Below are 18,120 nucleotides of genomic sequence, written 5' to 3' on the forward strand. Positions count from 1 at the left end.
CGAGTTCAACGAGACACCTGATATTTAACCGATACGACAGGCGCCTGGGGAACACGTACAGCTTTAATAACCAACTTCAATATTATCATTTTAATATTTCTTTCTCTGCTTTCTTCAGCGGTTATTTTGTGTCCGAGTGATGAAAAATAACTGCTCAATTGGGAGAAAAGTGGCACCAGTGTAGGTTTCGCCATCTTTTTAAAAACAGGAAAATGTTGGTCAGTGGCCCTCTGAACATTGCTAAATGTGATTTTAACCATGTATTTGTAACATGACTGTTATTTTTGTCATCATAGACGTATGATCGTGTGTCGGATTGGCTTAAAAAGTGGACATATTTAAAGAAATTGTAACTCAACTTTATTATGTGCGACAATCTCAACACAATTTAATATTTTGATTTAACATTTGATAAACGAGGGCAACTGATAAGTTAATCACAATGACATTTAAGTAATTTCCACTGGACTAAAGGTCATAGAATAATAAAAATAGACCATATTTCTTAATTCTACACTTAGCAAAATGGTTAAATAACTAAATGTCACAGTATCACTGCTGCTGCAGCTTCCTCCAACCAGAACCTTTAAATAATACCTCCGTCTGTCGCTCCGTTTCAAACATGCAAACGTTATCCAGAGGTTTTTCTCCGACCCGACTTTGGCTGATTTGCTACGACAGCGCGGCCCGGGGTTCAGTTCAACGTCAGCTTCAGCCTCCTCAGAACCTGAATGCTGTTAAATATGGCTACCTTTGAGCTTCAACAGTTAAGTCACAACTAAAGCTTACACACAAACTTGGAAAACACACACACACTCTGAGGCGAGTGAGCTGGTGGTGAACTGAACAGAGGCCGTGCATTGGTACAGTATCAAACCTGGTCTATACAGTACTGTCTTTATCACACGTTAACCTGATAACAGAGTGGTGTTGGGCCCAAGGGTCCGCCTGAAGCCGAACAGGGCTGAAAGCACGCTGAAAAACCTTCTTCAATTTTAAAAAACAGCATCGGATTTGGAATTTACAGAAGTGCTGTGAACAAATAACTTCAAGCCAGCATCAGACGCGGGTCAGAGTGGAGGGATCACTGGTTAGTATGGCTATAAGACGTCCTGAAAGCACAATATTCAAGTTTCATTCTACTACTGAGCTGATGTGGCTTCAAATTATTTGACCCAACGTGCACTTCTGCCTCGCGCCATTTGGCATCCCCAAACTTCCTACAATAATAAAGAGGTTTTATCTTTCAGTGTGCGTCCAGCCCGACTAAAATAAAAAAATATCTGCTCTCCGTCCTCGTTTCAACTTTAAAAATCCTACTCTCTACAACAGTCAGCAGTCAAGGCATGAGAATGATCAAATCTGAGGCAATGAGTGTGTTTGTCCATGGCAACAGTTGTGAGTCTTTACAGTCCAGACAGAGCTATTGTTACCATAAAGTCCTTGAAATGTCTAGATAAATTTGTGCGCTCTTTCAGCATGAAACGCCACCTCTCCTACCCCCCCAGTCTTTGTACAAAGTCTCTTCCCTTTCCCACCCTCCCTCCTGAATAGTCTCTAAAACAGCTAAAAACGCAGTGAATGGTTTCTTCCATTAGCTGCGGAGCTTCTCCAGCCTTGCTTTCAGCTCTTCCTGTTTCGCTCTGAGTTTTTCCCTCTTGGATTGCAGTCTGTGGCCTTCGTCCTCCAGGCCGTAGATGCAGTCTCTCGCCTTCTTCAGGATGACCACCTTGGACGCCTTGTCGTTATGCGACAGCTCGGGGACGTTATCTCGCAGGCGCATGAAGCAGTTTTTCAGCTCGTTGCGTCGTTGCCTCTCCATTACGTTGTGGGTCCGCCGCCGCTCCTCCTCGTCCTCCGTCTCTGTGGAGTTTTTGGACGAGTGGTGATGGTATCGCGACGAGGACGAGGAGCAGGAGGAGGAAGACGACGAGGAGCTGCGAGAGGAGGAGTGGTGGTGGAAGCGCGATGAGCTGTCGCTCCCTCTCGTGCGCTTGTTGGACGAAGGTGGCGGCGAGGCGGGACACGGTGCGGCGTAATTGTGTTGCTGATGGATCTCAAAGTGGTGGCGCTGAAGAGCTCGCTGCTCCTCTTCCTGCTTCTGTTGACGGACAGACAAGTCGGCCAATGAGGGAAGAGGGGAGGGGCTGGAGGAGCAGCGCACCACGGTCACAACATCAATCTCCTCCTCTGTGGGAGAGAAGAAGAAGAAGAGGGTCAGATAAGTTTTCTGGTATAACCTTGTTTTCTGACCCTTGAGGTAACAGAATCTGAACTGTGAAGACGCAATGACATTTCAGAGGAGAGCTGACACCGAAAACAAGAGTGTAGACACTGTACACATGAGGGCTCGGCTTACACACACACACACACACACACACAGTAGTAAAAATGTTCCTTCTACTGTAAACAGCCATAAACCTGCAGAAGCTCACAACTGTTTCAAACCGTCCCTCTGTTAATGACTGAAAGCGACTTGAGATTACAGCATGAGTTAGATGTGTAAACAGTAGTTTCATTGCTCTAAAATGTACAATAAAGTGAAGTATGAAAAGTTATTATCCACACATAACATGTTTTTATATTTGTACATTTGTAGCAAAGGGAAATCCATAGAAGATAATTTAAGAAATGCCAGTCGTGCTCTTCTTCTATGGTTTATAAAGCCCCGGGGTGCCACAGGGCTCAGGTTGGTAAGATGACTCATTAGGAGGTAATGGATGGAGCTGCTGAACATGAGTCACACACACACAGTTACAGTCAATTCTCCCTCTAAAACCTTTCATCCCCTCGTGTCAGTCAACAGCTAAAGCCCCGCCCACGCTCAAACTTCATCCTCGAGTCATAAAACACTCCTGCAGATTACAGGTGGGTGGCCGCCGTGCAGATAAGACGAGTTCAAAGAACAAATTTGGGCTCAGTGCCACTAAACATTAACAGTGAATTATCAATGAAATACCACTGAAGCAGCTTTGGGCGAGGACTGTTTATACTGATAAGCTGCACAATAACAAGGTCGGCTGTTATTATCAGATCAGGAGTTAAACATCCATAGAAGAAGAAAGAATTTAAAAAAGGAGGCATTTTGTTAAAAAATAAGATCATATTTTAATTTAAAAACAAAAAGGTCCAACATTCTGGCTAAACCTTGAACTCACCAGAGTCACTGGATGATGACAGCTCTCCACCGGTGGATCCGTAGTCTGACGTGGACTCGCTGCTCTCCTGAGTGTCCATCAGGTTCTGGCAGTCCAGCGTGGAGCCAGCGATCTCCTCAAAGATGTTGGTGTTCATTTCCGACAGCAGCGGGCTGGAGCCGAGCATGGTGGAGACCAGCTTCTCCTCCAGGTTCTTGTCGCCTGTCAGGCACCGCCACAGACAGTCCTCCCCGCTCTCCTCCAGGGGGGAGCATGGCAGGCTCAGCTCGCCGTCCTTCTCTGCAGCATCGGAGTGGAAGAAGTCGTAGTTCCAGCCGAGCTGCATGTCGTGATCCTCTAGCAGGATGTCCGACACAAAGCTCAACTGGTCCTCCTTGGACAGGGGCTTACTGCTGCCCATCCCGGCCTTCATTGGGGGGGAGTGAGGGGGAGTCGGCAAAGACAGCAGGTCCTTCATCAAACTCTGGCAGAATTCATCGTCGAACAGCAGCGGCTCAGAGTGAAGCCAGTCCTGCGACTGAGCGAAGCTTTGCAACATTTTGATGCAGAATCTATAAGAAAAACAAAAACCACCAAAAAGAATAAAAATCAGAGAGGTAGAGGAGTTTATAAAGTTGAAATCCAGAGATTTAGAGCCAGTAGTGTGTCAAAAGCAGCGCCGTGTCAGGTCTGAATGGCTAAATCCCAGCAGAAGCAGCGACACGTGTTGTAGTGAAAGTGTAAACCAGTTTCTCCAGACTGAGAGCTCAACAGGCAGAGTGCCACCTTTTATCTGTGTTTACATCACTTAAGCCCCGCCCACTCTGCTACCCAGGGCGTAAATCACCCCAAAGATTTAACACCCCCCCCATGACATCATAGGAACAGCTGGGAGAGACAGGGGCAGGAACTTTACACCTTTTTCCACAATTTACATTTTCCCTTCTCAGAAAGTTATAAAAACAGGCACAGATGGAGCCCGGCTACCTGCTGACACTGAAAACAAAAGCTAAGGGAAAGTTTGCCGGCTTTTGTCTGTATTCTTTTTGTTAGGCAACACTTAAAACCTCTGCTGCTGTTTCTAACACGCACACACCAATAACTGCAGAAAAACCAAAGAACACAAAACCTTGTTTACTCAGCACCAAGCCTGGGCAGATATCAGTTGCAGAAAACCAGCATGACCTTACAGGTTATAATTATCATATATAGTCCTTGGGGCTAAGTGTTAACCCTTGATCAAAGTCACAAAACTGCAAAATCCTGTACAATTAAACTCTTGAAAAAACAATTATACCTAAGTCAACAAAGAGGAAGCCGCATTTTGTGAGGGGAAATCCTATAATAAACGAGCTCTCATGCTTATGTGTATGTGTATGTATAAGCAGTCTGTAGGAGAACAAAGCAGCAGTGTGTGCAGACAGATCCAGAGTCAGCCTGGAAAACCTAAACCAGAACTTAAACACAGACCAACCTGCGCCATGACAAGACCGTTAAATTAAGTAATTAAATGTGTTTATTTTCACATTTACCCTACTCAAACTTTAACACTAAACTACTGTTCATAACTCGGTAATGAATGTCATTCTCTACAACTACCGGCGCCGGAGTACAGCGTGTGCACATGAGAGTTCAAAGCGAAGGATCTTAAAAATGACACTTCTCTGAATGAGGTTTTGAATGCAGATTCGGTGAGGATGCAGTCTTCCCGTTAGGTCGTACACTGTTATGCACGAAAGTCAGTTATTGTTAAAAGGAACATGATGTTCACACATTTCCAACCAAATTTTAAAAAATGCGACATTTTACTTAAAAATCTCAAAATGCAACAAAACACGCAACCATCCTATTTTAAAGTTGCCGGCTTAAAGAAACTCAGTCAGTGCAAAAAGAAAAGCTCGAAGTCCGTCGTTTGACCCGCTGTGGGGTCATTTAAACCCCGCATGGGATCAGCAACGCTGGGTTTCCACGTGAAACCGGCATTCTTCCTCTTTACTACTGCATACAACATGAAACGCATGCTTGCAACATCTAAAAGCTCGGTTAAACTACCAGCAATGAGGCTACTTATACACCTCATTTGTAGAGATATGGCTTTATATGGATTCTTTATTTTCTTTATACGGCCGAGTTAGATAACATAAGGTAACCCCAATTCACCCGCATGCACCAAGTTACCTTCAGTTGTCCTTATAGAAGGGGCGATTCAAAATGAAGAAAAATCGAGGAAACGTCCGAAATATCCAAGTAAGTCCACAGGGAGAGATAAAACACTACAACAGTTTGCTTGACTGTAATTTTCTGCGTGTAAAATTAAAGTTGGAGCACGGCAGCATGGTGTTTATCTCCTCTTTCTCCTTCTTCCCCTCCGCTACGAGCAGACAGAGTAGGTGTGGCTGGCGGGGTCGCTCGGTTTATAAGTCCGTTACTCGCCGGTGTCCTTCCGCCACCACCAAAATCGCGCCAAAACGTTAAAACCAGCAATTTGTCATTAATGGTAATCAAATATATCGTTTATATATTCTCCATCGGTTCCAATTTCTATTAAATTCAGGCGGAAAAACAGGGGTACCGGCAATATTGATACATTTCGCATTGAAGTTGGGGTCTATGTTGTCTTCTCGGCGGAATGATACACCACGGGAAGGGATTCCAGGAAAATGGTGGCGGTAAAAGTTGGGACAGAACACACGTGGATTGTGCGGAGATGCCGGGTGTCTCACTGCCTGTCTGTCTGTCTGCCTGTCTGTCCGTCTGTCTTGCTTCAGGATGTACATATGCGCTACAAAGACCATCACAGACAATCTAAACCTTACTAAATTAACTTGATTATTGTTCTTAAAGATATAATTAGAAAAATAGACTTAGATAAACGTTGCATTCAGGGTCGGTAGTACATTATCGGATACTTTTGTGATTTGTCGTGAAAAACTTTCTCAGTCATTAGTGAGGAATGTAGCTGGTACAGTAAGCCGGTTTGGTATTTTTACAGCATGTTTAAAGGCGGGGGGGGGGGGGTTACCGTATGCTTTCTCACCCTCTCTCTACCTTTAACTGTAGTAAGACAGCAGTAAGAGAGACAGGCAGGCAGAAAGACAGGGTGCATGCTTTCAGAGCCACGTTGTCCACCAATTCCAACTCTTGCAGGAGTGTTTCTTCATCCACCCATTTAACCCCAACTCCTCCTACGAGGCTGTTACTACTACAGCCATAACCATCTCAAACTGTCACACACAAAACAAATCAGCCTTTAATGCACATTTAGCTTATGCACAGTTAAGTTTTCAGACACATAATGCACGTTTATTTATAGTTATAGTGTCAAGACTACTGTACTTTAGCAGTCTATTTTCTTGTTGAAAATATATTTTTAACACATTTTCAAACTTTACATTTTTTGCAAATAATAAATAAAAAATATTATGGATCTTTGTTTTTCTTTTCCTGCGAAATATTTTTCGCATTTTTGCAAATCTTTCATAAATCAATAGACAAATAGATAAAATGTAAAATAAATATTACTGTAATAAACAGGTTACATGAAATGAAAATAGTAAAAATGCAAGTAAATGTATCAAAATCTGTGATAGTAGGTTAAGGGAGTGTGCATTAAGATGAATGAACTCCTAACAGCCCCACTCAGATACCGCAGCCCTCCCTTTTCCTCCATCTCCTCCTTCGTACCCCATGCTGCTCTCCTCTCGTGCACTGCACGTTACATAACGGACAAGGATTCGCCGGTACACGTGCGGAGGCACCGGCCAATCAGAGCGCGAGTCAGCCTCGGTTCACGTGAGTTCTCGGCAAGGAATCTTGTAACAAGAGCCCACAGTCTTCATACCGAGAACCGACCTTATACATTGATTTATATCCAGCCCTTTAAATACACTGACACGCCTTTTTAATATGACATTTACACATGTCCATCTGGTGGTCATCAGGTATCCTAATCAACAAATGTAGGCTAAGAAGACATACGAGCCGATGTTTTCACAACGACTTTAATATCATTTTTTGCAACATTAATATTTGCTAAAATATGTAAAAATGGGGAAATATGCATGAAGTCTGGTTCAGACACAACAAAAGACTGGTATTAAGCTAATTTACTCACCTGTGTATCTTCATACATGTAAATAAACAGCCCCTGCATGTTTATTGTTGCTTGTGCATGCCTTTTTCTTCATGCATTATGCACTTTTAAGGATAATCACAGCTTTGTTGGGAGTCTGTCATATGGAAACTATTATTGCTGAGTGTAAATGCACTCCAAATTCCACAAACTAAGATTATGCTGCATTTTGCCTCAAAGAAAAAATAAACCAAGGCTGAGTATTTAAAAGTGTTCTGCTCCACATTTACTGGACAGTGTTTTTGTGTGTAGCAGCTGATTTAGGGCGGATCACAGCAGCAGAGCAGAACAGAACATTTTGCACTAACAGACACAAAGAGAGGGGGGATCTGCTAGTGAATAAGTGGGTTAATGTGCCACCTACAGGCCGACTGGCAGACTGACTGACTGGCCTGGTTTCTGCTCTGAATACTAAACCTCCAGGCTGGCTGAGTGACTGAGTCACTGGTTTAGTTTGTGACTAACCCCTTAATTGTGGGATTTTCTGAATTGTTTCACGTAAATCCAGCCCCAAAGAGTCCAAATAAAATCCCAAATAAACAATTGATTTAATTTTTAAAACATGCATTCAAAACCTCATTTAGAAAAGTGTCATTTTAAGGATTCTTCTATTGGAAGTCTGGTGCACATGTTGTACTCAGGCGCCGGTGGTTTTGGAGAATGGCATTCATTCCTATAAGAGTGCTCGACCCCACTTCCTAAACTCCTCACTGAATAATTCATTTAAATGTTGAATGAAATAAGGGAGGGAAAAATCATATTGTGAGTATTTTGACAGATAACAATTGCATCTCACTGTTAGTGAGGTCATTTTCACAATACAGTACATATTTCTCTACAGCACGACTGTACATTATTTTAATGCTATTTTGTCACATATTTAAATTGTTGTAGTCTTTGGGCTGTGTATGTTGGACTGGCCAAGATTACAGTTCCCATAATATTTTAATCAATGGTGCAGCCCTATCTCTCACAGACTGAAAAGTTAAACATCCTCACTGACTCACTTGTTAACTGACTAAGTTGTAGACTAAGTGAATGACTCATTTAACATGTTTGTATACTGATCAACTGATAGTGGTAGTTAAAAGACTAAAGTGAGTCACTGTTTTAGTCATAATACAAAAGGCACCTCTTTCACGAATATTCAAAAGAGCTCTTTTGATCGGAAGCTATCGCTGCCAGTTTATGGTGAATACCAGCTGGTGCTGTAAAAACTTCTCTGCTGAAGAGAATCTGACAAATGTTTTAAATGCGAAATAAATTCAGATAATTTCTATGAGTAAAACAATTTCATTTGAAACCTCAAATCAAGTAATGTTTGATATATTGAAGAGGGGTCAAATAGTGTTTGATATTTTAAAACAGGGTCAAATAATGTTTGACTATTTAAAGCTAGGTCATAATGTTTAGCATTTTTTACCCATCTTAAATGTTCTATACTTACAGCGGGGGTCAAAAAATGTTTGATATTTGAAAGTGGAGTCAAATTAACTTAAAACAGGGTCAAACTATGTTTTTAATTTAATTTTTTTTAATTAAAAGCAGGGTCATACGGTATATATTTGATATTTTAAAGGGGGTCAAATAATGCTTGATATTTTAAAGGGGGTCAAATAATATTTAATATTTAAAGAGGGATCAAATATATTTCATGTTTTAAAGCATGGTCAAATTATGTTTGACATCTTACAAAGGGGTCAAATAATTGTTTGACATTTTAAACTGTGGTCAAATGTTTAGCATTATTTTACCCTTCTTAAATAATAAATACTTTATAGCAAGGGTGGAACAATGTTTGATATTTGGAATTGGAGTCAAATACTGTTTAATAACTTAAAACAGGGTCAAATAATCTTTATATTTAAAAGCGGGGTCAAATATTTTTAAGTTTAAAGCAGGGTCATACTGTGTATGTTTGATGTTTTACAGGGGGGTCAAATAATTTATAACATCTTAAAAAGGGTTCAAATAAAGTTTGATAACTTAGAACAGGGTAAAATAATGTTTAAAACTTTAAAGCAAGGTCAAACAAAGTTTGACATTTGAAAGTGGAGTTAAATAATGTTTGCTACCTAAAAACGTGACAATATTTATGTTTGTTTAAAGTGGGGTCAAATAATCTTTATTACTTTAAAGTTAGGCGGAATGTGTAATTTTAAAGTTTAAAGTTGGGCTTAATGTTTGATATGTTAAAATAGGGTCAATTAATGTTTTCTATTTTAAAGCGGGGTCAAATTATGTTTGATACGAAAAACAGGCTACATTTCTTCAGGTGTGCTCCCTGTATAAACAGTCATCTGCCGACTGACGAGATAAAAGGTTAAATAACTGACTGACCAACAAACCGACTGACTGGTTGACTGGCCCAGTGAACTTGAAGGCATCACAAAGCTTATAGGACGCACACACATTGCAGACACCACGGGGGGAGAGAGCCTGGGAAAGGGATTACAGCTCGGTTTGTGTGTGTGTGTGTGTGTGTGTGCGCCCACCACGGTGATCTCCTCCTTATTAGGACTCTTCATCCTGCAGTGTGTCTCTGTGCAGACAGACAGGCTGCTGCTGCCGCCTGTCTCTCTGCCTGCTTTAATTAGACATTGCAGCTACTGAATGAGCTCATACACACACTCGCAGAGACCCACACACGTTCACACACACACCACTGAAGGGGAAGTTTCTCAAACTCTGGTTGGAGGGCTGGTTCAGGTCCAGGTGGTCATGGACAGACTCTTTAGATTTACTTGTGGAGAGATTTCATGAATTTAATCGTCACAATTCAGGACAAATACCTCAGAATAATTAACTTCTTGGTAACTTAAAGAAAAGACACTTTAATTAAACTTTGCACATAACGTTTAGTTGCATAGGTGTATCGTACCTTTAAGTTGCACAGGTGTTAAAAGGACAAATGAACAGCGAGGTTAAAGAGGTCGTCACTGAGCGAAAGAGAGACGCATCTTCTCTTCATTCCTCTGAAATTACAGCTCTCACATCATCACCACAGGATCTCACCAAAGTGTGTAATGACAGACCTACACACTAACACACACAAACACACACTCTAAATGTTAGTGCTGATGTATTGAAGAGCTGTATTTAAATCTGTCCTGAGAAAAATCATCCACACGTGCAACAGGCAGCGAGGCATTTTATGTTTCCAGGTTGGTTCCAATAAACAGGCGAAGACGACGCGGGCTGAAAAAATAAAGAAAGGAGTGCCGCCTAAATCATGATGTTGACTGTCAAACAACCCAGCTCCTGAGAGGATAAAGAGGAAAGACCACACACACCCGAGCTGCCACTTAAACAAAAGGTTTATTTTGACGTGTAGAAAAGAAACAACCAAAGTGAAAACAAGAAAGGGGGATTTTATGAAACATCAGTGAAGTCTGAGTGGAACAAAAGCCAGGAGAGACACACAACATTATATAATGTTGAAGTCATAGACTGTATAAAAGATGGCCGACATGACAGCTCCTTAAAAGTGAATCCAAACAGTCTCTATCGCCCCCTGCTGACCGGCTGCAGAATAGCTCATAAAGCCCACCTCCTCCATGCCCCCCACCTTCAAGGACAAAACCCACTCACTGAACTCACTTATTATTGCGATTACCGATAACGTTGCGCCTTTATTTTGAAAGTCTAACTGAATATGACGTATTTATTGTAGCTAACTTGAGTGCTGATCCGGCATGTGCATAACTGACACTAAAGGGGTACCTACTGCTTCATAATATGAAGCATATAGGGCCGCAAAAAAAGTGGGACGCCCATCTCTAAAAAGATGGCCGACATGACAGGTCCTGAAAGTGAATCCAAACCCTCTCTATTGCCCCCTGCTGACTGGCTGCAGTATAGGTCATATAGCCCGCCTCCTCCATGTTAACAGATGGGACATAAGTCAAACTATAAAGTCAAAATACACATCAAATACATTTTTCTCAAACATGGTTTCTGTCATTATAGTTAGTTCTTATGCTGATTTATGTCCAAATGTTCATTTTTCTGACTATAAAAAGGGGGTGTGACCTCATGATTGACAGCTCTGTTGACAAATCGGGCTCCTGCAGCGTTCTAAAGCGAGGCTAAATTTAGCCCTGGCTCGACTTTGAATGCATTTGTAGCCTCTTCCTTTTTCTTTGTGTTCCATATTCTTGATTAATTTAAACAGTAAGAGTGATTCAGTTCTGTGGCCTCTTGGAGTTCAAACAGCTTTCATTACAGGTTATGAACGTGGATCTTTTATGGAAAACAGGCACCAAATCCTGACAATCCCTATTGTTTCAGACTAAGGGAACATTTTCTACCTTCTGGAAAAGTCTGAACTTGGCACGAGAGCAAGGATAAAGAACAATACGACAAAAACACCAAACAATGCCAAACATGTAGGCAGACCACCAGCCGCTGGTTTAAAGGGTTTAAGTGGTTTCGGGTGGAGTTTTCCTTCTGGGATTTTAGTGGAAGCGAGCGTCCGTCTGACCTCAGTCAGCTGCAGGAGGAGGAGGAGGAGGAAGAGTGCAGCATTCCTTCTGGGAACAGCCTTCATGTGGCGTGTGTGTGTGGTTCGGCATGCTTGGTGGTAGTCATCAAAGGGAGTAACCACAGCTTTGCCAGGAACATGGAAAAGTGCATCCTGCTGCACTTTCTCCAGGGCGGCATACAAGTGTGTGTGTGTGGGAGGGGCCGCTGGATGTTGAGAGGGGATGTACCAAACATTTTGCTAAGCCTCTGTGTGAAGGTGTGTACACAATGTCCTTAAGGTTTCCAGTAAAAATCGATCACATATGTCTTGCAAAGATTCTCACCTTTATCCCCGTCTCAGTCCCAACAAGGAGGAAGATTTGTAGAAGGAAAAGTTGTTTTGCATCCAATTTTTCCGTCCCACTCCATGATGCACAGGGCCAAGCCTGCAGGAACGCCTCCAGGCTTTGAGGCTAATTTTCTGGGTCTGTAATATGAAGCACACTGGCCAAAAAGTCTTACACTTGAATTGTGAAAGAGACGTCTGTAAATCAGCTAATATGTGGGTTTTTTTTGGTACATTAACTTCCAAGTACTTAACTTAAATAGCCCCTATTTAAATGATTTCTTAAGGTGTTAAGTACGGGTTATTTTCCTAAGAAAAACAGCAACAAAAACGGCCCCTGCCTACCTGAATGCCCTCATCCAGGTCTGCACTATCTCCCGCCCACTACGCTCTGCCAGTGAAAGGCGCCTGGTACTCCCATCACAACAGGGCCCTAAGTCACTAACTAGACTCTTCTCCTCAGTAGTCCCCCGGTGGTGGAACGAGTTACCAAACTCCATTTGGTCCGCAGAGTCCCTTTCACCTTTAAGAAGAAGATAAAGACTCTTTCATGATCTGACCTTAATGATCTACTTCTTTACACCCTGTGTTTTGCCTCTGTGCGCTGCCTGTCAGCACCTGTCTCCAGTCGCACTTGAAGCTGTTTGTTTCCCTCCTGTCTTGATTGTTGCTTGAGTTGTAGTAACTCTCAGACGTACGTCGCTTTGGACAAAAGCGTCTTGGGCTCTACGATGAAAGTTTCAGGTTGTTTGTGGGAACATTTTTGTCTTCGTGCACCACTGAGCAGCTTTTAAAGGAACCAGGGTCCAAGGCTGTATGATGCTCTCCTCATACATACTTTGTTTTTCTTAAACAAATTTTAGAGTTTGTCATTTGCAGGAAATAAAGTATTTAAAATAACATCTTGTGCACATGGGGGCGTATATTAGTTTTGCATCAAATGAAACACTTCTCCAAGTTTTAGCTAGCAGTAATAGGTCATCACTCGTTATCAGTCAGCCATAGAGATAGAGTAAAGATCTCAGACATCCGGAGGGAGCTCGGAGTAGAGCCGCTACTTCTTCACATCGAAAGCAGCCAGTTGAGGTATTTCGGGGAGCTGATTAGGATGCCTCCTGTGCGCCTCCCTGTGGAGGCTTTCCAGGCACGTCCAACTAGGAGGAGACCCTGGGGTAGATAAAGAGCTTGTTGGAGGGATTATATATCCCACCTGGCCTGGGAACGCCTCGGGATCCCCCAGGAGGGGCTGGAAGATGTTGCAGGGAGAGGGACGTCTGGGCTAACTTGTTTAGCCCGCTGCCACCGCTAAACGACCCCAGATGAGCGGGGGGGAATTGGATGGATGGTTTATTTGTTTTAATTATCTCACATCTCTACAAAAAGTCACACCCTGGCTTCCCGTTTTTAAAGTAAACACATAAATATGCAGAATCAAAAATACTCTGCTTGACGTTTCATGTTTTTTCTAAGAGCCAAAATGCACCAAAAAGTCTTCTTATATTTTAAATGTGTTGAAAAAAATAGCCATCAGTTCCTTCAGGACTGCTCTTCAGGTTGAAGCTGGTTGGAAGCACCACAGTCTGTTTACTCTATAGCTGAATTTTGTGAACATTTTATTTTGACTCAATCACACATGCACCATCCCGCTGCTGGAATTCCCATCTTGTTCCGATCCCTCCAAATGTGCATTAATCCACCGCTGAAAATAGTCCCCAACAAAGGCACTACTTTCTCCTGTTTGAGTAACATTGTCTAAACACAGTTGCATAAATGAAAAAGTAGAGCCTTTCCGAGAATGAAGCAACATATTTGAAAACAACACAAACACAATGTTTGTTTGTGTTGTTTTGGATGGTAATTAAGTAATGGAAAAATTGCGTCCTTGTCCAATTTAATAAAGTTATTTTTGTCCTCTGGTCTGTTAATTAAGTGGGGAAGATGCTATTAGTGTAAGAACAGCACAGAACAGCACATTCAGATCCTGAGGCGGCATCAGCTGACCTGAGAGCGGAAATCATCTGTAACATATTTAAAGGGATATACACCCATCCATACAACATACACACACACACACACATTACAGTACAGACTCCCGTGGGTGTGTGTGGAGGGATGGCATGCATTACCAAACAAAGGCAGATTGATGTGCATGGGTTCATAAGGACAAAGTGTGCTTGTGAGAGTGTGTGTGAGTGTGTGTGTGTGTGTGTGTGTGTGTGTGTGTCTGTGTGTTTGAAACAAAGAGTACAGAGACAGACAGGAGAGGTCAATGTAAGGTCAGCACCTTTGTTAGTTATGTGTTTCAGGTTTTTAAGTAAAGATCAACAAAAGCTGCTGAAGCAAATAATTTGAGTTTTTAACTTCAGAAGCAGGAAGTGTCACAAACAAGTCGCAAAAAAGGGAATCCAAAATCACAAACGACTTCCAGCCAAGACTTCCTTCTCCGTGCGCTGCATTGTTTACAGTCCAGTTAGCAGCTTGAGAAGCGACCGTGTGTTCAGATCAAAGTGAAGTGAAATTCTCCCCTCCAGATATGTGTGCAAAATAAACGCTGTCATCTTTGGTTCATCACATCCCCCCGAGGAGCGCCCGTTCATCTGTCTGTGCTGAGTCTCAGTTTCACTGTAAATAGTAAGTTACACAGAGGCTGCACTCTGGTTTACTTCAGTGGCATGAACCGAAAACAGACTTTCTTGTGATTAACTTTAACGGCTCTTAAGTTTGCTGAAATAACAACATCATGATGCAGATTAGTAACAAGTCAAAATAAAGCTTTGTCAGGTCTGTCCTCAAGAGGAGAAGAAAACGACTTTAAAATGAGAAGTTTGTTGAACGGAAGTCGGATCCATCATTTCTCATGCATTCGAGGAAGTCGGGGAAAGCTAAGTGCTGACACAGCGTCAAGCGAATTTGTTGTTGAAATGTCTGATGTAGAGGAGTTTGTTAGCTGAACACACAGATGTCTTTTTACAGAGATTTATAAGAAGCTAATTTGTTGTCAGATGACCGCTGATGGGAGCTGGGATGGTTTTATGGCCACATGGCCTGATGATTGGTCAATATCACTCGGACTACAAACGTACTACAAACAGAAACCAGAACACTTCCCGTACTGAAATCCTGTCCCACACCTACAGATTATACATTTTTATGTTATATAAATGTTATATAATTGTAACCATAAGTTGACCGAAAATATGACTCTTTTGTTCGTTGGTTTCATGCGTGTTCTGCAGGAAAACCCAGATAAGCAGAGGGATCCTGAGACTAAATGTTAACAAATCATCCAACCTCTACTGTTTTTGTAAGTTTGGGGGTCCTCAATCTGGAAACGGATTCTGGTAACAGCGCTCTACTCTTCAGGGCTTCCAGTGTAGCCAGCAGTTAATGATAAAGGACCTTGTTTACAGTCCGACAAGCAACTTGAGATACAGTTGAGTTGAGATACAATGTCTAGGAGCAGACTGTTAGCTGTTAGCATGCAGATATCTGTTTATAGAGATTATTAGGAAGCTAAATCGTTGTCAGAAGACCGCCCATGGGAGCTGGGATGTCATTACTGCAGATTTTGTTCCGCCTCTTTTGCGCTAACCACAGTTTTCCTGCATGCTCCAAAGCCCGCTGAATCGCTAGTGGGCAAAACTACTCTGACGACAAGCGGAAACCAGAATGCTTGGGGGAGACCAAAGGTCGCGCCTCTTGCCTACAGATTCACTCCTTTCCTATTTAGACACATTGTTCAAACTTTCCCTGCGTGCTCACACAACACAGAAGGTTTGTCACAGTCCCACTAAAATTATGACCACATCATTTATCAGCTAATTGGTGACAATTTTAACATCCTGCTGCAGGAAGGTTTAATATGTGTGTGTTACTGTTTCAACAGAGAGGAAATCAGTTGCTTGTGTGTGTGTGTGTGTGTGTGTGTGTGTAATCTGTTGCCTCCTGTGTCTGGACAGATAAGTGAATCCTGAGCGACAATCAATGGGAAACAAAAACACACTGTTCATCCCCAGAGTGCTATCAGCAACAACATACGGCCTGCCACACGCACACACACACAGGGAGGCAGGCTCATTGATAGGAAAGCTGGTATAATGCAACACAGAGCATCTGATCACACACACTATCACTTGACTCCACACACACATCCCACTTCCTCTCGCCTGTACCCACCACAAACACACGGCTGGTTTCACAGTTAGTGAAACTCATGGCTTCTCTTTAAGTGAGGAAACGTTAGAGAAAGTGGTTTTTCCTCAGGAACACACCCTGACATGAACACACACACATACCGTTACAACCAACACGACTTATGTGAACCTTGTTCGACTGTTGACCGAGGCGGCAGCTGTGGCGACCTCACAGGGCGCTCAGTCTGGACGTGTAAAGAAGTGAACGCACAAACACAAAGCCTCCATGCGGCTCGGATTCTCTGCACACTGATGCATTTTTGGCAGCCCTGCTGTTACTAGGTAAAGTGTAATCGACTGTCAGCGCCTCGTGTGTCGATAAAGGTCAGTTTTTGGTTTATTGCACGAGCAAGGACCACACCATCATCAGGACACGATTTAACAATTATTGATTAAAGCTCCGGTGAGGAACTTGTGTTGATTTTGGCGCCCCCTGTGGACAAAGCCGTACCTCGTATCACATGCATCACTCACTTTAAATGTTTGCCCTGGAAAATGTAAACAAAGGCAGCATGCAGTTAATCGCTTCGGTCACCTTCCGTAACCTCTTATTTTAAAGATTATTTGTTTCTCAGCCCCTTTCGTTCTTCTAACATTTGTATCGCAGCTATTCGATTGAGTTGACACCAAAACCTTTTACATTTACAGTGTATTCCTCGGCCTCTTCAGAGTCCGCCACCTTGTTTGAATTGGCGCGCAATAAATCTCGGGATATGTTGGACCGCAAAGGATGCACCTGATGGATCTTTCATGGCCCGGGGAAAAGGAGGATGCATTTGTCAGCCGCATCTGAAAAACGCCACTGTGACGCAAAGGCCTTCAAACGCGTCCTTCAAAGGATGCATCTCCTGAATTGAGACACAGCTCTAGTATATACTTGGTCAGTCCATCATTTTGGTTCGGACTGAAATACGTCAACAATCATTCCATAGTTTGAACTAAAATTTGGTGCAGATATATTCATGTCCCTCAGAGGATGAATCCTTCTCGCTTTACATAAAAAGCAGGTGTAGGCCGTACTCTGTCATATTATGTAAAGTGACCAAAACATTTAAAACAACACTTTATATACTCAAAAACATGTGGCACTAAACTTGGCTCAACTCTGGTTTATCCTCTGCAGCGTGCGGTTGATATTTGTGGTTTTCAGTGAAACAGAAACATCTTTGATGTTTATTGTTGTTTGTACAGACTCTCGTGGTGAATTGTAATGGCTTAAACTGGAACTAGGAAGGAGGTCAGAGGTTAGCTTAAGGCCAACACGTTAGTTTGTCCAATACGTTGGAGAGCTAACGAGTCCATTTCATAAAAAAGGACTTCATTTGGACATTAATTTCCCCCTTTAACTTTGTACTTGCTGAATCTGAATTCCACCACCTGACAAAGAAACACAGGTGTGTTTGGTGGCAGAGCAACCTGAGCACTGGGCTCTCCTCCTTTTTATCAGAGCACTCATTCAGGTCAGATTGAGTTCACCTGCGTCTGGTTGACTCTAAACAGCACAGGTGTGCTCGTTAACCTTCCCTGAGCTCAACAGGGTCACGGTGGATGTGAAGAACTCCAACACTGCTGCCTCAGAAGTGAATACAAGCTATAAAGAAAGTGTCAGTGTGCAGGTTTTTAAGGTGATGTGATTCTCCCTCGGCGGCCATCTTGACTTTGAACAGTCCAAAGCATTAAAGTCCAGTTGACCAAAATTCTGGCTTAAAGGGAAGTAGTCTGGTTGGTTCAACTGGATCTTACTAAGCCCTCTAAGGCTTCCACAGCTCCTGCACCAGTGTTTTAGCCTGTGGTCATTGAAAGGATGTACCCTAAAGAATCTTACTTACTTGAGATGCAGAATAAACC

The 18,120-nt window shown here is 42.5% G+C and overlaps 1 protein-coding gene across 2 annotated transcripts; it reads right to left on the reverse strand.

Moving 5' to 3' along the window:
* Positions 1-337: 337 nt before the first annotated feature.
* On the reverse strand, positions 338-5,509 carry mych (myelocytomatosis oncogene homolog). 2 transcript variants are annotated; one of them, XM_069679078.1, is made up of 3 exons: positions 5,316-5,509; positions 3,159-3,709; positions 338-2,190 (listed from the first exon to the last, which is right to left on the reverse strand). In XM_069679078.1, the coding sequence occupies exons 2-3, from the start codon at positions 3,694-3,696 to the stop codon at positions 1,595-1,597; spliced, it is 1,134 nt and encodes a 377-aa protein (XP_069535179.1). In that variant the 5' UTR covers positions 3,697-3,709; positions 5,316-5,509; the 3' UTR covers positions 338-1,594. The 2 variants fall into 2 exon arrangements, with proteins under 2 accessions (XP_069535179.1, XP_069535180.1); XM_069679079.1 differs by lacking the exon at positions 5,316-5,509 and having other exon boundaries at positions 3,159-3,928.
* Positions 5,510-18,120: the final 12,611 nt, after the last annotated feature.

Source organism: Semicossyphus pulcher, unplaced genomic scaffold (assembly GCF_022749685.1).
Source record: "Semicossyphus pulcher isolate SPU_LCO1_2020_fin unplaced genomic scaffold, fSemPul1.0.p SCAF_3, whole genome shotgun sequence".
Taxonomy (NCBI): Eukaryota; Metazoa; Chordata; class Actinopteri; order Labriformes; family Labridae; genus Semicossyphus; species Semicossyphus pulcher.

Bases quoted from the DNA above. Each gene is read 5' to 3' on its own strand.
- mych (XM_069679078.1), bottom strand. From the start codon at position 3,696: ATGTTGCAAAGCTTCGCTCAGTCGCAGGACTGGCTTCACTCTGAGCCG. The intron at 2,191-3,158 runs GTGAGTTCAAGG...TCTCTCCCACAG, and splicing joins GTCATCATCCAGTGACTCTG to AGGAGGAGATTGATGTTGTG.